General features: G+C 31.1%; 1 protein-coding gene across 2 annotated transcripts in view; it reads right to left on the bottom strand.

Moving 5' to 3' along the window:
- Positions 1-2,065: 2,065 nt before the first annotated feature.
- Positions 2,066-22,265, bottom strand: part of LOC129920279 (ell-associated factor Eaf) — a 61,402-nt gene continuing 41,202 nt past the window's right edge. For both annotated transcript variants that reach the window (XM_056001598.1, XM_056001597.1), the window contains 5 exons: positions 7,322-7,460; positions 7,148-7,257; positions 5,193-5,298; positions 4,512-5,109; positions 2,066-2,587 (listed from right to left, as the gene is read on the bottom strand). In XM_056001598.1, the coding sequence (XP_055857573.1) occupies positions 2,282-2,587; positions 4,512-5,109; positions 5,193-5,298; positions 7,148-7,257; positions 7,322-7,460 (1,259 nt within the window). In that variant the 3' untranslated portion in view covers positions 2,066-2,281. The remainder of the gene's footprint in view (positions 2,588-4,511; positions 5,110-5,192; positions 5,299-7,147; positions 7,258-7,321; positions 7,461-22,265) is intronic.

Genomic DNA, 22,265 nt, shown 5'->3' with positions numbered 1-22,265 from the left:
TCGATGCAGTAAATGTAGCAGATATAGTGGATGTAGCTTGACGAGAAACAGGCCCCTGATAATATTGTCCTAATTGAGAGTAAGTTCTAGCTAACTAAGTGTTCGTTTTTAGAAACAAAGACCAATATTTCTAAAAAGTCGAAAAAATGTTCTAACAGACATTACATGGCTAGCTTAATGGAAGTCCAACTTTGCAGGACTGCTGCGGGTTTGTTTTTATGATCTCGAAGAATGTTTGTGTCCAGTCACAAATGTTAAAAGTGTAATTGAAAAAAAAAAAAATATTTAATCAGTTCCTTGTAAACTTCATTTTAAGCACAAAATGAATCTTAAACTAATAGAGAGGATTTGATTGGATAGAAATTTAAATTCACATGTAGGCTTTTCATCTGTACAAAAAAGAACGGCTTAAACCATTCTTAAGTTCAAAAATAAACCATGCAAATTGCATTAAGATTTAATTTCAAGCCAACCAGAAGGTCTAATGCTTTACACAAACACTTTGCTAGTACGAATAGTTGGTACAAAAAAGTACAATTTTATAGTTCCTACTAATACTAAGTATTTGTTTGGTTGCTTTACGATAAAAAATGTGTAAATTTAACAGGATGTGAACCACGTATGTATAAATAAAATAGATACACAAAAACTAATTGGTTTGCTTTCGTTTCGTTTGTCAAATATGAATATCTGAAATATGAATGCAAACCTCTTACAGAGGAAGAATAACTAGAATGGTGTTTGTAAATTCTTCCTTCATTAGATTGTTCTTTGCCTCAAGTTTTAGTTGCCTTTAATATTAGGCTTGCATTATTTTAACCTTACAAAAAGTATTTAAATAACTTTAAATGTCCCCCAGCTTTAAATGGAAGCCATTCGTGGAATATTATAAGATAATAATACACTCAAATACACTGTGCTATCTTTCTAATAAGTGCTCTTTAAATTGCATTTAAAAGACCTTAGGTCCTATACGCATATACTTAAATACTTTTTTTGTTTTTATTTATTTAAATAAATAAAAAGAAACTTTAAAATTAGAGCTATTTTATATTAAATAAAAATATAAACATTCAAATTAGAGTTAGGTTTAAAAGACCGGCTTCCAAGTTTTAAGCATATAACAGCTATTATTGACTGAATGGCTATAGAAAAAAAATTAGCTCTAGAGAGCTTTCCTAGATTATCTCAGAATCCAAGCTTGCAAACTTTTTATAATAATTTAAATAAAATTTAAATACAATTTAAATCTAATTAATTGTCGATGATTTTGAACAAAATCTCTTCAAATGTTTAGTTTTTTTTTGTTTTGTTAACATAAACAAATGGTAAAAAAAAAATAATTTACAAAAGAATTAATTTTACTAAAAGGCAAAATCTTAAAAAAAAAAAACAATATAATTTATCGTACAAAAATGAAAAAAAAAACGACTGCGTCTGTGCGAATGAGAACAAAATATACAAAATAACATCTTTTTTTTTGGTTTTAGTTTTGAAACAAAAACTATATTTGTTTTAGTAAAATTTTTCCTACCAGAAACCACTATTTTTGTTTTCTTTCATATTACTTTTCTTTGTTTACTGTATGTTAAAAAAGAACTGATTTTAGTTTTGTTTAATTTATAATTCATAATAAGTTTGTGTTTTTTTTTTTAATTTAAATTACTTGTTTTTTTTATTTATTTCTTTTTTTTATGTATTTAAAAAGGCATATTTTTAAGGGCATATTCTCTATTACATATATGTATTTATATATATTTTCATATGTTTTTTTTTTGTTTAATACAAATTTTGGGAAAAATAAATTTTATTATTAACTAAATAATTAATAAAGAAGACGTTTTTTGTGTTCTTTCTTTTTATCAGTTTTTTGTTTTGTTTCATTACAATAAAAATAATTGGATGTGCTTGTATTTTGTGTTTTTCTTTTTTTCTTTTTACAATTTAATAAAATTATGAAGGAGGAGATATTATTATTTTGATTTATTATTTTTGTTTTGTTTTTGAAGAGAGAAATCCGGAACAGGGATACTTGCTTTTGATTCTTGTTTTCTTTTGTTTTAAATTATTTTTTTTTTGTTTTTACAAATATATATATAAATATTTTAGATTTTGTGTTTTTTATTTTGCTTTTGTTTAATTTTTTTCTGTTGCAGTTTTTCTTTCGTTTTCTCTCCGTTTCTTGGATGCGATTAGTTAATAGTGTGGTCGGTTAGAATAATAGTGTAAAAGTATTTTTTTTTTATTTTGATTCTTTTGTTTTCTTTTGTTGAATTTATTTTTAATCATCATCGTCGTCTGATGAAGATGATGAATTGGATTCGGATAGTTGTAGGTCATCATGCAGGACATTTGTAAAGCCACCATTCGCATAACCACTTGATTGTTGCTGTGATTGTTGTTGTTGTGGTGGTTGTATGGTTGCTTGAAGATTTGGAAGTTGATGTTGCATGGATTGTTGCTGATGCAGGGATTGGGAGTTCTGCTGAGAATAATCTTCATTGCTGTCATCCGAGTCTGAGCCACTATCACTGCCACTTGAGTCGGTATCTGTACTCGAGTCAGACGAGCTGAGAACACCGATTTCCTGTGAATAAAAATGAACAAAAAATTACGATTAGATACAATTTTTAAGAAAGAAAAGTCTTCGCTGAGATTCCGGAGAAAGATACTCCTTTCCTCTCAGTTAAGCAAACATCGGCTGAGACCAATATTGTGTTGATATAAAAACAACAAAGCTCTTTGCCGAACAAAATTCAGAAGGAGGAAACTAGAATTTATAAAATTGCAATCCGAAAGAATCGTCATGGAATTCTATGAAGCAAAATATGTTCAAAAAAAACTAGAGATCCTATTTTTCTTTCGCCAGGCAAGACCATTCAAGCGTGTTTCAAGGTTAATATAAGGCATTTAGGATAATAATGGCCCAAGTCCATTTGAATTAATGAACTTTGAGAAGCTTTTTCTCAGGAAGACCCACTTCTTAACCAATTTTCTATGGAAAAGAGCTGGAAGAGCAATAGAGGTGCATGTTCTGAAGTTAATTGCTTAGGAAATAAAAAAAGTTAAAAAAATCATGATTTGAGAAAAAAATCATGATTTCATGATTTGAGGTCAGAATTCATGAAAACTATGATAAATCTAGTTTTTGGCAACACTGCTCAGAACGCATCATATACAAAACGGACATTCGGATAGCCAAGCTGCTCTCAAATATCTTCCCTATTTTTCTTCAAAATCCACTACGTTGCTAAAAGTTAAACATTCACCTCTCGTGGGTGCCCGGTTCATAGAGATATTCCAGGGAATTGTACGGCAGAAAAAGTAAGCAACCAAACAAATATGGTCATGAAACATGAAACACTGTCTAATAGGTAGACACGCCAATAGATTTGGTATTTATTCTATTCTGCAGGAGCTGCACGGACAAAGAAGAAACAGTTCAGCATCTTCTCTGTACTTGCCCTACTCTCTCCATTAAACGAAAGGGTCATCTGGAAGATTTCTTTTGTGAAAAAGACAAAACTAGTGATCTGTCGAACTCAGAATTAAGTCTCTGGCCATTCATTAGAATTTTTTTTGCTTGGATCGAATAGAGGATGGTTAACTCGCTGTTCCTTCTAGTAACACAATTACTTATGAGGCATGAGGACTAAATGTGTTGGGTTACAATTTGGTATTTGGTCAACACATTATAGAAGTAACGAAAATCAAATTTAAGATTAACGTTGGCAATAGGACAATTCTACAATTTTAAAACAAAGCAATGTTTTTCGTAATGGAAGCGTAGAATAGCGATTGACTGAACTAATGTCGTTTTCGATTGGTTTCACTCAAGAATCACTCGTTCTGAAATCCAATGGATTAGTTTAAATTACCTCCACTGAAATTTTAAATAAAATAGAATTCACTTCTGAATAAAGAAAATTTTTCAGGGTGAGGAAATTGTTTACTCTTTCGTGAGCGCTCTCTTCTACGAAAACAAGAACAATTGTAGAAGTTTTGAAGAGACTCAGACCAAAGAGAGAACTTATCTTCTGAGAAGCGTTTTATTTGTTTTTTTTTTTCGTGCCAATAAAAAATAAAACGGTTTCTGAAGGGTTTTTTATGCTTCCGAGCACTTTTTTACGTCTAACTTAAAACGACATAAGAGTCGACATCAAAGCCACTTCAATACTTAAAGCTTAATAAGGAACTATTTATCATAATAAGAATAGAGTTTTGAACAATTTTGTAAAATTATGCATGTACAATTGGAGCACAGAGAAGTAACCCTCGCTTTTTTGTTTTCTATTAAAATACAATAATTATAAAGTAATTGATTAGTTTCTAACTTAATAAAATTGCTGCTTTTTGTAATGAATCATTTAATTGATAAATTATTCATTTCAACAAGGTGAACAATTTTAATTAGGTTTTTGCAGCATTATGAAACATTTCAAATGCAGTAAATACTTAATTATATTATATAAACAAAACAAAAAAAAAATAGTTGAAAAATGCAATTTTACCTGCTCAAGTGCCGCCGCAGAACTTGCCAACATCTGTGATGCCGTCTGATCTGGACCTATACTACTACTGCTACTGCTCGGCCTGCAATTATTGCTGCTGCCGCCAATGCCGCTCATGCCAATTACATTGGAATTATTACTGCTAGAATTATTATGGTACATTCGGTTATTTTGATTATTATGATATTGCTGTTGTGATGGGCTCGGCTGTCGCATTTGCTGCTGCTGCTGTTGTTGCTGGTGCTGCAGTTGTTGATGCCATTGCTGTTGTTGTGATTGTTGTTGTTGTTGTTGCTGCTGCTGCTGCTGGTGTCGTTGATTGTGGTGCTTTTGTTGTTGCTGAGGCGGTTGGTGATTGTAGTGCGATTTCGATTGCTTTTGTTGCGACTGTTGTTGCTGATGCTGGGGCATATGGAAGTCACCTGAATTATTGTGGCTAGACGCTGACGATGAGGATGACAAGTTGGCAATGGAGCTCGCACTTCCGGCTCCACAGCTTCCGCCGCTACCAGCGCCTTGGAACATTGCACCCGCGTCATCATCATCAATTATCATTGGAATGCTTGGTAGTGTTGCTTGAGCGTTATTAGCATTCCATCTTTATTGAAAGAAAAAGTAAAAAACATTATAATCTTGACCTTAGGCAATACAAAAAAAAAAAATAAAACATCATTAACTTACGCTGGAGCTGATTGTGGACTTTTATGGACTGGGGCGGTCGATGGCGATGAACCTTGTGGCTGTTGCTGTTGTTGCTGCATTGGTGAATTGCGCGGTACAAAGCCGACTGAAAAGAAAACAAATAAAATCAATATTAACGTTCAAGCAAATAAAAAGACTTTATAAAAAGGAATCATTATCTATGATGTTTGAATATAATCACGAGAGTAATGATGCGATTGGAAAAATAAGTTTCTACAGCATCTTTGGATACAAGTTTTTTTTTTTTTGTTAACTAGACTTTGAAAGGAGATATATGGTCATGGTTAAGGTATTTTTAAACTGTCTAGACTCTAGTTTGAGAAGGTAGCAAAAAAATGAAAATAAAAATCGTCTTTGTATTATATCACTTGGAATCAGCAAGGGCATATTTTATGTTCTTTTTGCTAAAATTATAATTTTTTGTTCTTGCACTTTGTAATGCTTTAAGATCTAAAGACGAAAGGCTTCATTTAGAAGAATTGTTCGTCTTACAATCAGTTGTAAATAAGACTGGAGGATTTAAAGTGAATAAGAGTGTACATTTTCTCATGTTTTGATTTTTCTTTCAGAGTGTAAAGTATTTATTTCTTTAAAAATGAAGAAGGAAACATTTTCAGGATTCTGTTGTTTCCCAACGGAAAAAAGGGAAATAGAGAATGGGACGGATAGAGTCGATATTATGGGTCGTAAGCAAAAAAAAATGCGCTTAAGCTCATATCTCACTTTTCAGTACCTTGAGATCTCTCTAATTTTCTTGATATGATCTCAAGAAAATATACTGTAAAGTGAAATAGAGTTAAGCTCATTCTTTTTGCATATGGCACTACATTACATAAAATTTTTCCAAGTAAAGTCCATATGTTCATAGACAGTATCTTTAAAAATTTGTTCTCTGTTTTGGACAGTCAAACTAACAAAATATTTAAATCTACGTTTTTAACTAAGTACCTAGCTAAAGCAATAAAAATGCGTAATTGGAAACTTGGACTGGAATTGAACTGTCCAATCTCAAAATCAAGATTTTGTTACAAACGAAAGAATTAGTACGTTAATTTTTTAAAATAAAGATTATTATAAAAACATGAATTGCAGACAAGAGCCGATTCAGAGGAAAAGGTTTGAACCATTTATTAAAAAGGTAGCGGTAGTGACACTATGAGCCTATATCCGAATAAAATAGTGACGAGTGTTATTATAGCGAGGAGTTTGAATTATATTAGCTTTTTAAGGTTTAAAAGTATTCATTCTCAACTGAAAAAAAAGTGCCTCTTGAGTCAAATAGAGTCAAGTTAATTTGCAGTTAAATTCTAACTCAACACTGAAAAACTGGCACACTTTCATTAGGAAAAATTTTACCAAGTTTTGTTAACAAACTTTTAGCTTTTTATAGAATCAAAAATGGTCAAGATCAACTATTGGTTTTTCAATTGAATTACATATATTTACTGTAACACACTGCTGGTATGGATACCATGGTTTGCGATTTTACTTCTCGTTCTAGAAAATGCCACAAATTTAAACTTATGGTATCAGGATGTTATTGATTACAAGGTAGTCATCCGATTTGGTATTATCATTCTATTAACCGAGAAATGGGAGATAAAATCGTATACCAGGGTATCGATATCAGCAGCTTGTCGAATGATCTAGAAATTGACGTCAAAAGTCTATCCCTATTTATTAGAAGCTCCGAGTGGTTCCACTAGTGAAGTCCAATTTCCAAACTTGCTAGTCTTTTATGGTATCACAATGGACCCATTATAAGGTCTACGTGGGTCGGGTTTTTGCCCGACAGCCATTTTAACCTAACCTAACCTAACATTATATCTGAGACGATAATATCATTTTTTTTTTTTTCGGTAGATGAAATTCAACTACACCAATGGTTTTTTTTTTAATTGCTAAATTGTTTATTTTTTTTTAATTCAACTTACTTATATTGTTCTTTCGACTGCCTGTAGAAACTTTTGTTTTCGAGGATACTCTCATTGTGCTATTTTCTAATTTTGGAGCTGGTCCAACGGTTTTGCTTGCCACTTCAGTCCTAAAAAAAAATATACAAAATTTATTTATTTCTCAATACGAGTATATTATTATTATAAACTTACCGCGTTTTCTTAACCTGTATATTGTGATTTAATTTCTCTAATGTCATATCACCTGTCTTTTTATCGAATATAATTAAGCATTCTTTTGTATATTTTTTGTGATTTCCCTTATAAACTGTATGAGGCACACCGGAACTTTCTGTAAGAGAAAACAAAAACAAATAATTGTTAGAAATGGTAATATTATTTCAACATACTAAATATAATAATAAAATGGAACCAATATTTTGTTATCACAAAAATGTATGAAAAACAGTAAAAATTTTATCTTTACTTAGAGACCTTATACAACCAATATTTTAAAGAGGTATTAAAAGGCCAATATAACTTGCGAGAATTAAGAAGAAGTTCTAAAAAGTAGAAGAGATATTTCATAAAACAGAGATTTTGCCCAAAGAGCACGAAATCTTAGATCGATTTGAACAATTAAATGGCTAGTTAAGCGGAAAGGACAAGTACAATAACACAATTTTTCGTTCCGTACTATAAGCTTTGAGGAACTATCAAATTCTATGCCCAATCTGTTAAAAAATGTTATGGTATCTCAGGCTAGTTTGAATGTACTATTCAGAATACACTACCAAAACGTCATAACAAATTTATAATCTTAATTAAAGACAGAAATGTACCTTTCTGTCTTTAATATTGAAACTCATACAGTTCCTGAACGTATTTTATACGTGTAATTAATTTAATTAAATTTATAATCGTAAGAAAAAAAAAACAGTTCAGCAACTTGTATTTCAAAAAAAAAAAAATACATACATAAACATTACTGAAGGTAAAGATGCCATTCTACGAGTTAGTATGTTTTCTAAATGAACCACAAATTTGTTGAGGTATGTATGTCATTTTGAATTCTTTAATAAGATTTTATGACAATATCAACCTAATTGTTTGTTTGTTTATTTTACTTTTGAATGACTTTGGTTGGCGGTTCTGATTATGTTTTTAAGGTCGAAGAGATCTTCATATTCTCATAAATCTCAACAAAATTGATAAACAAAAGGAAATTTTGAAAAGTTGAAAAAAATATTGTAGAGTTTGAACTAATTTTCAATGTCAGCTATTCATTTCGGGGTCTTAAACACGAGAATAAAAGCAAACCCCTATTTTTCGGCTTGATTAAGTTTCGACGATGAATATTTTTAAAACAAAGTGGCATCATGTTAATTTTAATTGTAATTCTACTTTTTATGGTATTAAACATTCAATGTAATTAAATGAGTGGACGCATGTAAGTTGAGTGTAACTTTAAATAATATTCAATAAACTTTGAATCAAAGGTGATGTGTTTCATAGCCAATAGTACAAGGTCTCGGTATATGTACGTCACGTGGACCTCCTCACATCGATTGCCACGCTTCCACTTTGTAGTGTGCAATATATTCCCGAAATGAACAAGGAGGATGTTGCGCTCCTGGAATATCTAGGAGGAGTCAGGGTTGCCATGTGATAGATAATTAGCATAGGGTTTCCTTTACAGAATTATGTAAAATTTATAATTAATTAAAAATAGCTAAACCGTTAAATTAAACTTGCTCATTTCGATTATTTATTTAACTCGGTGAGAGAATGTCTATGCATGACGTGATCTAAGAACTTCAAGGAAATATATGTATCAAAGTAAACAGAATTTTTGGCCAAACAGTGAACATCTAAATGTGGTTGGAAACGAGTAATTAGGATATAGTTGTTTTCAAATATTAAACAGTTTTTTATTTTTTCTTCTTATTCAGAGTTATAAATGTGTATTTTTGTTGTTGTTGCATTCGTTCATTGAAGTTACAAAGTTACAGAAATTTAAGCCGATCCAATATAAATTTTTCCAATTTGTTTTGCCATCACAATAATAATATCATCATGTTCACAAAACCCAATTAAATTAATTAAAAATGCAGATAAAGTACATAAAATAAAATTAAATATATATTTGTGTATGTATATCTATCTGGCATTGGCATACAAAAAGAAAGACCTTCAAAAATATACATAAAAGAGAACTTATTTTTGTTGTTTTTTTTGTGTGTCTTAATTATGCAAACCTGCTAATATAAAATAAAAAATGAAAATTAATAAAACCAAGTTGATGGTTTCCATCAACAGTATAAACTTGTTGATACACATATCAAGCAAAACACAGAGTAAAAGTCACCTTTAGGATTTAATAATAACATAACAAAAGTAGTTGGACAACAACTTTGCACAAAGTGTTGACTTATCTTTGTTGTTTTGTTTTTTTTTTTTTTTTTGAACATTTTTTGATTCCTCGCTTTCCTGGTCCAAGTTTTGAGAAATCATACCAATAACAACAGGTCGTGGTTAGGATTTTTCTTCAAAGGGGACATTGATGCAATAAGGAAATTTTAAATTGATAAATGATATTCTAGAGTTTTGTAAAATATAACCGATTTTCATAAAAGGTATTTTTTTCGATTAGTTACAGGTAGATTTATAAGCGAATCGCAGGCAATTAATTACACCTTCCACCGTTCAGGTGGGAGGTGTAATTAAAAAAAAAAAAATTTAAATGGATTAACATTATTCAAAAAAACAACTGCATTGCCTTCAATATAATGTGATATCTGGTTTAGAATGCTTTTTCAGATGTTTTTTTTTTCGGAATCATCATTAAAACATCAAAAATACATTGAAAAAGGTACTAGTTAACATGTGGATTTTATTTTCCAAAAATGTTTCAGATTTGGAACCCTGTTTTTGCTACGTGCTTGAACTAAAGACCGGTTCAATGAGTATCAAATCTACGACACAGAGGAACAATCGAGATTTTAACTGTTTCGACATATAAAAAAGGGGTAAGGAAATTAAGCAAGAAACTTAAGTGAACAAAACCACACTCCAAACCACACCGCATTCAACCAATTTATGTTATTTTTTTTTTTTTACCTAAAAAATAATAATAAAAAAAATAAACCAACAACAAGATTTGTTGTTGTCATGTATTTTAATTTGTTTGAGTTAAATGTTGATGACGAACAAAATAAGAAGAAAAAAAAAAAAAAAAAAACACGAATGACGATCAACAATGTCTGATCGATCGATGTTTTACTAGAATATTGGCAAGAGCTGTTTATTACAAGACGACCTTACGTCTTACGACCGCAGCTCAATATAAGCCAAATAGGTATAAACACGACTCAGAAGACAGGTATTTTGGGATGAAGCCAGATATTGTGTGGTGCGGATTTTTAATGACTAAAATTGTGTGATTCGTGCGAATCGTATAGATATCTTGAAGCTTTTTTAGATTGATTTGGTTATGAATTCAAACGTGTCACGCACTGGCCCAATTCCATTTGGAGCATTGTACGCACGCATCGGACACAACAGGTTTATGTTTATAATAAAATTAGTTTTGTGACATCGTTTACATACTGTCTGACAAAATTTATTAAGAAACTAATGAACATTATCATAGAATAAAATATATATAAAATTAAAACAAAATGATATGTAATAAAATTGTAAAAGTTTAATATTCTAAAAAAAAATTGGAGAAAGTTTCTTTTTTCAGTATTAAAAAAAAAGAAGAAAGAAAAAGCTCAAGCCTGGACCGAATGAATTATGTGATTTTGCAATTGTTTTGAATAGTTGCGGCAGCGCAGTGAGGAGAAAAAAAGAGGCAGGAAGACCGTGTGGATTAAATACGAGTCAAGTATCTACATAAACATAGAGAGTTACTGATTCAAAATATATAAACAAAAATCCAGTTTAGTAAAAAAAAAAAACTACTGGTCGCCATTTGGTAAGCTGGTTATTGGTTAACTGCTCAAGATCTAATGGCCTTTTCTTTACACATGATCAATTGTCAAAAATAATAAATAACTTCCATTAAGAAACATCTTATTATGTATTTGATTTGATTTATTTTTTTTTTACTGGTTATCGAGTCATATAAATGGTATTTTAGAAGTTCTCTAAAACGACCTCATTTAATTTTTATCATTAGGAGAAACATAGCAAAAACTTAAAAAATAAAATGCACGACTGGGGTCGCACGTACTTGCTCTTGCAGCTCAAAGCACTTTTATGTTAGTCTACTTGTAGATTTTAAAAGCTGGATCTAAGTTAAAAAAAAAACTGATATTGGGGAAGAGCCGACATTTAGGGCAACATTTTGTTAAATGAAAAAATTTTTTTTTTTGTTATTTGACTTTTTGAGAAAAAATAAAAATGCAGTTTTATTGCCACTGCTTTAAATATTACGTATACAAAGTTTAATCAAAATCGTTAGAGCCGTTTTCGAGAAATTCGTAATATCGTATTTTTTTGTATGGGAGGTATACGTTCTAAACGAGATATAAAAAAACAAAAAAAAACCAACTTTCAGAATTCCATAAAAATCATCTGTACCAAATTTGAAGAAAATCCATATACCCGTTTAGGCTGTGGAAATGTGTACAGATGGACGCACAACCGCACAGACGCACAGACGTACAGACGCACGGACGGAATTGCGAGACCCACTTTTTCGGAATTCTCCATCATCGTAATGTTGGTTTTGATTAAAACCTCAATTTTTTTTTTCGACACGAAACCAATACTTGCCCTATAGAGCAAGTAAAAAGTGTGGGACTGAAATCAGTGAAATTAAGGGGAAATCTCAAATGTGGGTAATTTTCTCGAAAATGTTTATACAAATAATATTGTCACATCCAGAGATCAGAAATAAATCTCAACCTTTTGAAATGTTCCTTAATAATTTTTTTTTGTCGTCATTTTCAATAAAGGTCATAAAATAACCTTTATTTTTAAAAATGAAAAATTTCGGTCAAGGTCTGAAAGAAACCTTTATTTTGTATTTTTTTATGTTTCGGTCAACCAGTGAGATCTATCGGTGAGAGAAAAAAATAAATCTCATCTGCAAATGTATCAATTCCAAGAGACATGGGAGTGGTGCCATATGAAAGCTTATATTCTCAGCTACCCGATAGTGGTATAATCTGGTTTTTGGATTTTTTTTTCAAAATTCCGAGAAAATCGCGTTTGAAAGTTGGGGTAAAATTTTTTTTCGAAAAATCCCCGAATCTTTGAACGCTCCTGGAAATGATAGCTTGTGTCATGGGCCTACGCTTTGCACATTGTCAGATTTTTAAAAAATCATCTTCCATGTTAAACCGCCACATCATGCCTATTTTTTCAGAATCGGGCTCAACTTTTTTTTGTCTTTTAAGGGGGGAAATCCCTCCAGACGACACCTTTTTCACTATTTTTTTATGAAAAACTGAAAGCACTTATTGAAATTTGGAAAAAGACAAGATATTACTGACATTATCAAGAATTGAAAAAAAAATTTTTGAAATGAAAAAATAACAAAATGGCGGCTCTGGAGCCTTTCAAAGTTGACGCCTCTAGTTTGCGCCGTGCAATGTACAGGTCCAGGAAATCATCTTAAATCAAAAAGGAAATTTTTTTCCGTTAGATGATATTAGTACGCATTGCATGAACCTAAATTTATTTTTTTTTAATGAAAAATAAAAATTAGAAATCAAAAAAACGAAAAAAAACATGTTTTTTTTACAAAGAAGTAGTTAAAAAAAATATTTACTGTACAAATTTTATTCAACTTTTAGGTTCATGTTGTGGCCATTGATTTAAGGAGTAATTTGCTTCAAATTTCAAGTCGATAGCTTCATTAGTTTTTGAGTTACATTGCACGGCGCGGAAAAAAACTAGTTTCGAAAAAAATCCGTTTAAAGTTTTCGTTTTCGTACTATGGTAGGTTCGGAGCGCATTGGTTTCGGGACTATCTAGGCACTTTTGAGGCTTCATTTAAGGCTAAGACCACTGAAAATAGTTTCTTCGGTTGATAAATAAATTTATTACGCAAAAAAAAAATAATTCAAAAATAAAAAATTCCGGAGGGATTTCCCCCCTTAAGTTCTCCCGGCTTGAGAACGCGTGCACCTACAGGGATGGGAGTTGTACCCAAATGTAGGTTAGAGTCCCCGCTGCCTTTTGGCATCAAAAACATTTTTTAAATTTTTTTCAAAATTCCTAGATATAGCCGTTTGAAGTTGGGCGGGCAAAACGCTTCTAGAAGCTGAACGCTTTGACCTAGATATTAGAACATAGGTCTCCTGAAATATTCGAAATTGCATTGGTTGTGCTTGTCGTCCCAGCGACTCGAATCACAGTGGAAAACACATTTTCGTCTTTAGATTTTACGTTAAACGAAAAGAGATATTATCTTGGGTCTAAAGAACTTTGAGAGTCTATTTAATACATAAACTTAGAAAAAAAAAAACATCCTTTTTATATTTATTTTTGCAATATAAAGACATTTTTAACATATTCGACATTTTCCTTTGAATTGACCATTTTTGATTTATTTTCAGCGAAAACGGTTAAAGGTTGACCTTTTCCATTTATTTTTTTGTAAAAATCTCAACCATTGAGACATATTTAAAAAAATAAATCTCAACCTATAACCTTTATTTTTGATTTTTAAAAAATAAATCTCAAACCTTAACCGAAACTATTTAAAGTAATGTGGTAACTCTCCGATTCTCCGATAGAAACCGATTGAAAATAAAGGTTGACTGTTATTTCTGGTCTCTGGTCACAACACTTTCTTTATTTTGACTACATCTATTCTGAGTACCACGATATGAGTTTTTACAAAAATCATACGACTTAAGTCGAACGTTCAAATCATAAGGTCCTAAAACTTGAAGTTACTTTTATAATAAATATAAATACTATTTTAGAAAAATTCGTCTTTTTTAAAAAAGTAAACGAAAACGAACAGAAATAAGAAGCATCTAACTAAAATTTTGCAAAATGGTGGTGATCTCTTCAAAACGACTGTAGTTCTAGAAATAGTATTAATTTGAATGCTGCATTGTTATACTACGGTAGTAGTCCTTGAATAATATTAAAATATTGCTTTATTTCGTTTTTGAAGGGCCCATTTCTACCTTGGCCAAAATAAATTTTTTTGTAAAGTTTTTTTGTTTACTGCTGAAATATACAGCCATAGGAACTTGGATAGGATTTTGATTAAAAATACCAAAAACAGGCGGAGTTATGTTTGTTGGTAAGACTATATTTTTAGTGTAGAGTCCTAAAGCGCTCCCGGAAAAACCGTTTTTGTCATAATTCATTTTTATTTTTATCCCGCAATGTAAAACGAAATACTTTTGAGAATAAACTGCAGTGACCTCGAAATAAAAAGAAAGGTAGGCCTACAAACTCCTGGTACAAGCAAATGCAAAAACAAAGACTGCAGTGACCTCGATTTGTGATCATAATTTCATACAAAAAAATAGTTTTGCAATCTCAATATATCCCAAAACAAGAGTTCCCAGAATGACGGTTAATTGATGTAGGCTCCTTATAAATGAAACTAAAACTCACTCATAACCAAATAAATGATTGACTTTAATGTGTGTTTAATCCATTTGAAAATCAGTTTTTGAATTATGGAAGTATTCCGAGAACGCTTTTTTTTGGGTATATTAGATGGAATTGAAATAAAAACTTTTCTTATAAAAAACAACTGTTTTAACCAATAAATTAAAAAACTTTAATATAATGTTGTTTTGATGTAAAAAATGCCTGTAACTAAAATTTTGGACATCCATGATTTTGACCCATATATGTACATACATACATACATAAACACGAATTTTTTGTCTGTGTATTTTGGTGATTTATTCACTATTTCTTGAAACCACAAGCTTTGCGATTGATTTTTTGTTTATATTTCTTGAAAGCATACAAGGCTAAAGCGTGTAGGTTAGTCAATTTTATAAAATAAATGACTTTTTAATAGAAACAAAAATGTTAAAAATCAAAGGCAACACTATAGCCCACATTATAAATCCCACTTTTTGGTGTTGCCGTAGTCAAAGCTTGAATAATTTTTGTTTTTCTTTTTTGTCGATATGGAATTGATGGAGACTTTTGCAATTCACTTTTGATTTTGAATCAAAGACCTGTACCAATTTTCAGCATAGTGCGAATATTGTTTCCTATTTTGACTTTCCCGGTCGTAATGTAATTTTGTCTGAATAGAGTTCTAGTGAAAAGTTCTGTTCATTTCTACTTTCACACTCTTAAATTAATTCAAAATCAAAACTAATATCTATCTACTACATAAAAAAATTCATGCCACTTTGAAACTCAACAATCGACATTTAAGAGCATTGTATTCCATGATTCATGATACAAGTCACGTATCAATTATACTCTCACTGATTTCTAGAGTAAACTGTTCATTAACAATTATATCTTATTGTAAGTATTTTTTTGTTGACCTCTTTCTTTTTCCCATAACTTAAATAGAAGACAAAATAAAGAACTCACTACCGGTTGATTATATTGCATGACTCTTGATTATTCATCAAATTAAGTAACAAGGTAAAATACATATAAACGGATCTTAAATTTACAAAAAAAAAAAAACGAAAGAAAGAAAAAAAAAAAACCCAAAACCAAAATCAAAACGCAACCATCCAAGATTTCTCCAATAAACCAAAGCAATGCAACAGAAAACACATGATACAACAAACAAACAGCTCGAATTGAAAGTTAATTAAGAAATACTTGTTTTGAGGAAAGCAAAAAAAAAAAAAAAAATAAAAATAAAATTTATATACGTTTGTATAGTTAGGTTTATATACATTAATCCGCCATTTGTTCATTCATTCCGTGAACCCAAAGACAGACCTTATTAATCAACCCGTCTTGCTTTTAAGATTCCTCTCCCCTTCTTCCAGTAAAGTGTATATTGCCAACAAATCCCCTTACTTCCATTGGTTGCTGCATTACACCGATGCACCTTCATAAACAACCTTCCTTAGCTGTGCTTTTAAAATATACTATACGAAAAATAAAAGACCACAAAAATGTACCTATAGATATATGTAACGATTTTTAGTTTTTTTTTTTTTGTTTTTTGTAAATCAAGTGAAATCGAGTTCGAAGCCAAAAAAAAAAAAGAAGTTAAAACAGCGCATAACCTCAAGGCCGAGAATTCTTTTGGTCGTGCTCTTTACGCATATTCAACGTTTTGTACGCTTCTTTTTTTTTTTTTGCTAGAAATGAAGAAAAATGTCAGATAAGCAACAAGAGAGGGAAAGGGGAAATACCTGAATTAAATAACAATAAAATACAAAAACTAAATACCAACAACAAAAATGAATAGAAACAAATAATGGTATAAAGTAAAGTGGAAACCTGGTCAATAGAAACTCTCCAATGTTGAACTATCTGTGCGATTAAAGTTCACTATACTTCAGACAACAACAATACAGCTAGCAAAGACTTCTTTTGCCCAATATCTTGATGAACCAGAGTCTTTGCTGCATTGCAGAGTGGATGGATAGGTTTTAAAGACGGTTTCCACTGTACGACTTTATTTTCTATGCGAATTTGTTAACAATTTGGTCAAATAGTAGCGATTGGACGAAACCGTACTTAAGACTCGGTTTTCTTAAATCTTCCAAATAACGAAGTTTGCCACCGAATTAATGAATGCATCTTAGTGATGTCCCGTTCTCCCCTAAACTTCTATATAGAATAGAAGCAATAGAATTTCACTCCCAGGCCACTAGTTAGTAGATGCAATCGTTTGAAGCGTCTTGCTCGTCCGCTAATTATAAACTCTTTAAATACTAGTATTATCAATTAATAGGACTTTAGGGTTTTTTTTTTACTGCTCTATAGGTCAAGTATTGGTTTCGTGTCAAAAAAAAAAAAAATTTCGAGGTGTTTTGAATAAAACCTCGAAATTTTTATTTTGACCGGAACGATGGAGAAGTTAGAAAAAGTTGATTTCGTCATGCTATAGTACTATACATACAATAAGGTTTAGGTATAAGAGAGCATGGATTAAAGCTAGTTCAGATGAAAAATTAGTGTATTATGGAGTCTCTTTAGCTTTAAAGTAACCTTTCAATCTGAAAAATATTGAAATTTCTATAAAGGACCCCGCACATTTTGTATGGGAAGTGGCCCTCGGTGAAATTGTCTGAAATTTTAGTATGTTGTTCTGTTGAAGCTCCTGATCAAATATGGGCAGAAAGTCGAAAAATGGACAGTTTTTAAGATAACAGGTTTTTTCCGATGACTATCTCAAACCTTTTATAAGGGATAGTAACTCTCTATATTGTGTTTTGGGCTGTTTTTTTTAGTGGAATCCATAGGTTTTTAGGGTCGCTGAAACCGAGTCCGAAGTCCGAATGTTACAGCCTCGAACATTTTTTTTAAATCTGGGAGTGCGACTATGTTAATTATATGTTTTTCGGGTCGCTGAAGCCAGATTCGAAGTCTATTTTGGTTTATCACGTCAGATTTCCGCGATAACCTAAAAAAAATGTGTTCGTTTCTTTTTTGAGATAATATAATGGTCTCAGAAGCATACATGCAAAATTAACCATGTTTTAAGGCATTCTGCCTCATCTGTACACCGAGGTAGATCCGGAACAGAAACTTGAAAATTGGTTCAGATGATTTTTACAGTTCCAAGGATCTTACGATAACAGAACTGCGTTTTTAGCTGGTTTTGGAAGTTATAATTTGATAAAATATTTACAGTGCCACTTTACCTACTTTAAAAAGAATTTTCTTCTAGTTCATAGTTTTCGCTTCAAGAGGGCTCCGTCACACAGTGGAACGAATGTATGGAAAAATCGGCATTTCTAATATCATGTGTTTTAGTGACTGAAACTACGCAAAGTTGCATTAAGACGTCTATTTACACCTAAATCTATGAATTAAACATGAAAACCAGATAAATGGAAACGTTTTAGCCAGGAAATTCATTTTTATTTAATTAAAAGAGCTGAGCAGCGAACTTTTTTTTAGGATTTTCTTTTTATTATTATTTTTTCTTTTCTTTTAAATAATTTTAATTTATGTAAAATAGAACTAATAATAGTATAGATAATAAAACACTTTAATTTGAATATTCAAAACAAATAATAAAATAAAAAAATAAAGAAACAAAACTTTTTATTCATTGTCGATTTCGGAGGTATAACTTAAGTCGTCCGGGTTAAATTCTAGGGGAAAACTAAGATCTATATAATTTTTTGATGAATATTGGTATATATCTCGATCATAATTTGATATATGTGAACTGTTTGACCGGAAATTTGACAACTGCTAAGAATTTTTGCGTTTTTATAGAATTTGATCCCATCATTTTTGATTAAAATGGTAAAATGTTATAAATAATATTGGTTTAAAGAGCATTTTTTTGTTTTAAATTGATTTTATCACTTACGCAATCATGTATAGCTTTAGTTATATTCACATTAGAATTCAGGCATTATTCCTTAGCGCTCATGAACCGATTGAGTCTTCTAGAAGACTGCTCCATCTTCTACTTTACTTTGAGGTAATAAAATTTAGTTACTTCCTGTATTTGAGCTTCTACATCTCCTGTTGACTCCTCTAAGCCAAGAAGTTGTTGAATTTTCAAACAGAACCCATCAAAACGTCTGTTTTCGCACTATCCAGCCAAGTTTTTAAATTTTGGTCATTTTTGATATAGAGGGTCGAACCTAAAAAACGCGATTATAATTACTTGGGGCAAATTGGGGCAAGATTTTTTTCTTGATTCCTTTAGAGGACACTTTCCTGAGTATAAAACCATAAAACCCCAGAGAGCCTTTTAGGTGTAAAAAAGAAAATCTTACTCAAAGTCAAAAAATTTTTTTTTCTACCAACACTTGGAAAATCACTAATAAAACCAAAACAATAAAACAAAAAATTTTTTATACTTAAATATTAATTTATATACCTTGATGAGTTAACTTTTGCACTAATTGGAAAACGCAAATAATTTTGATGCAGTTAGAACCTAAATATATTTGGGATGACATACCAATCACTCAAAAGTACTGCAATAATATTCGATTTTTTTATTTATTGCTATGGGTCGTCCCACTGTGCGTCATAGCCTATAACCAATGAACTAAATAGTAGTAGTTTTGAAGTTATAGGGGAACAATAATACCAACATACATACTCCTACTTTGTACAATGTACATACAAGCCATAATATTTTAAGGGCATGTGATCTTGAACAAATTTCATAACCCGAATTGAAAATAGGTAATGCTTTGATGCTATTAAGGATGATAAAGTTAATTGTTAACTATAATGTTTTCCCTCTACCTTGCTTCTAAAAGTTTGCAATGCTCAAGCTCAAATATCTCGGAGATTTTTCACCTTACGGAATTGAGCCTATAGAAACTTTTGGCATGTTTTGAACTGCATCATACTAAATCTACATAATATTTGACTAAAATACCATTATCGTCAATTACATTTATGGCATTCTTTATTGTTATTAACTTAAAGTTGACAAATCGCTCATTTACTTAAATACCGTCATAGTTCAAAAATCACGAGTTTGAGTTATAAATGCAGAAGATATTGGAATAAAATAGAGTCTTTAATCCAGCAGAAAGTCATTTCTTAACTTTAAAAACTGACGAAGAAGGAGCACTAGTTTTGTTTTAGAAAATAATTTTTTACATACAAAAATAGATCGATACCAAATTTAAAACTCGTTTTCTGTTTTTTTGAGTTATGACAGTTTTCAAGCAAATGAGCTGTTGTGGTGATAAGTGATAACTGATAAACCAGATGAATGTCTCTAAACAAAGTGATATAATTTTAATTTTAACTGTGAGCTCTTTCTGAAACATTTCAAAGGACGTTTCAAATAAATACGGTGGTAGGTTTCAGTGGAAGTCAGTTACTACCTACTCTATACTGTATTATAACAGTTTTTGTTGGGATCAGTGTATTACAATCGTACCAATTAATTTATAATAGTTCTTCTACGGGAGTTGAACTTTGTTCATGAATTAACTATCCAGTGTATTTAAGAAAACTGTATAACAGTTCCTCAATATACTAATAGTTTAAAAGTGCGTACTAGAGTGTCCGCAAGAAATCGATTTTCTAAATTTGGTCGGGGGAACCCCATAAAATGTTCCGCCTTTGCAGATTTTTAGATAGCCAAAATTTAAGCTCGATTGGATAAGTCTAAATGGTGCCGACACTCGCTCAAAGTATCAAAAATCTCTGTTTTTTCACTGTTTTTCGAAGAAAATTAGCTCTAGCTCCCAAACAGATGGGGTTATTTTCACTTTTTATATATTAAATGAAAGGTAGTGTTATTACACATAATTCAGATTCAAAATTTGTTTAGTTTTACAAAAAAAAAAAAATATTGTCATCAATTTAAATTTTCAGTACTTACCTCAAAAAGAGCTGAAGTGCAAACTCGATTTAAAATGAAACTTTTTTTTTTACTGTTTTATTTAAAAAAAAAAATCGAAACATTTAACAGATTTCTAAAAAACAAAATACTTAACATCGTGTTAAATTTCTTATACAAAATTATTGAAGTAAATACTAAAAAATTTAATCAAGTGACTTACTTAAAGTAGTTTTGGAAGCATCAGGATATAATTTTCGGCACTCACTGACTACCTGAAGTACATATTGTTTTTGTTCCTCATCTTTAGTTAAAAGATTATTAAAATCGGTTATTAACTTGACTCCTCTTTCTGCCATGTCATTTACGACTTTAAGTGTTTTCACTTTCTGAAAGCCTTCTTTAAAATGGGGGTTTTCGGGCCAAAGATTTGGAGGTTCTTTGAGAAAACTTGTGTCTATTTTCAATCGGCCGAAAAAGTTCAATGTTTCTTTGTTCACAATATTTTTTAACCCTGCTGTGACAAATTGTTCAATTTCATGTGGATGTAGCTTTGGATTTACTATTCTGTTGGTTTCTGTTTCTCTGTTTTTTAAAATTATGTTGGCCATTTCTGATTTTTCGCCATCTGGTAAAGTTGGGTCAAAGAACGCCAGACCTACCAGCTCTGAACTCAAATACCATAAATGGTTTGAGAATTTAGCAAGAGCCTTCTCTGAAATGTCTTTGTCTATCTTGCGGTATTCAATGAAATCACGCAAAAGATCAAGATCTTGTTTAGGAGCCAGATAAGCTCTTGGGGCATTAAACCAAGCCTTGCAGTAAATTTTTACGATGAAAACGCAGATATCACCGAGAGCGTTACGTTCCTCGTTACTCATTTTAAACTGGCTTCGAAACATGAATATTTTTAAGCTATAAATAGCTTTGGCCATCCACCTAGCAGGATGAGTGGCTCCTGGTGTTCTGAATCCAACTACGCTTCCATCTCATTTTCCTGCTACCCGATGGCCCAGAGGTTGCCTGAGATAGAGAAACATCCATTCTATCCCAATCCGCAGAATTCTGGCTATATACTTCTTCTTGAGCTTCCTCCTCCGTCCCCTGTGTTTCCGCGTCATCTTCAGTATCTTTTAAAATCAGTCAACATTAGCAAAGATCTAATTAAAATGATAATAATACTAAAGCTTACCAATATCAAATCTGAATTCTTCAATTCTGCGTTTTTTTTTCAGTAATGGTCAAGGCATCTCGATGTGCTATATCAAAGAGATCGTCTATTTTCAACGCAAATTCTTTTATTTTATTTTTGGTGCTTTCAAGCGTTTTGTTTTTATTTCGTTGGTGATTTCTCCACTCATTGTAAAGTTTTTCTAATTTAACAATGGCATCTTTTTCATATTTTGTTTGAATTCTGGCTTTTTCCCAAAAAAATAAGTACCTCTCGAATGACAAGTCTTGCAGATTCCTTTAAATTTAATTTTACAATTCGCAAATTAAAAAATAGTGTTGACAAAACTTGACGATTTGAGGGTAATTTACACCCTGTAATTTGATGAGACGGATAGCCTACAAGAAAAATTTTTTCTCGGGTGTTTGCTGCCAATGCCATATCAACGAACACAAAATATATCTGGAAAACACTAACAATTCTTAAAACTTCTTTTAATCTTAAAACAAAAACGCAACAGAATTAATACTCACATTTTATTTTAAGTTAATTTATTTTATATACAAAGG

The sequence above is a fragment of the Episyrphus balteatus genome, chromosome 4 (assembly GCF_945859705.1).
Source record: "Episyrphus balteatus chromosome 4, idEpiBalt1.1, whole genome shotgun sequence".
NCBI lineage: Eukaryota > Metazoa > Arthropoda > Insecta > Diptera > Syrphidae > Episyrphus > Episyrphus balteatus.
This window is presented reverse-complemented; position numbering and strand designations above follow the sequence as displayed.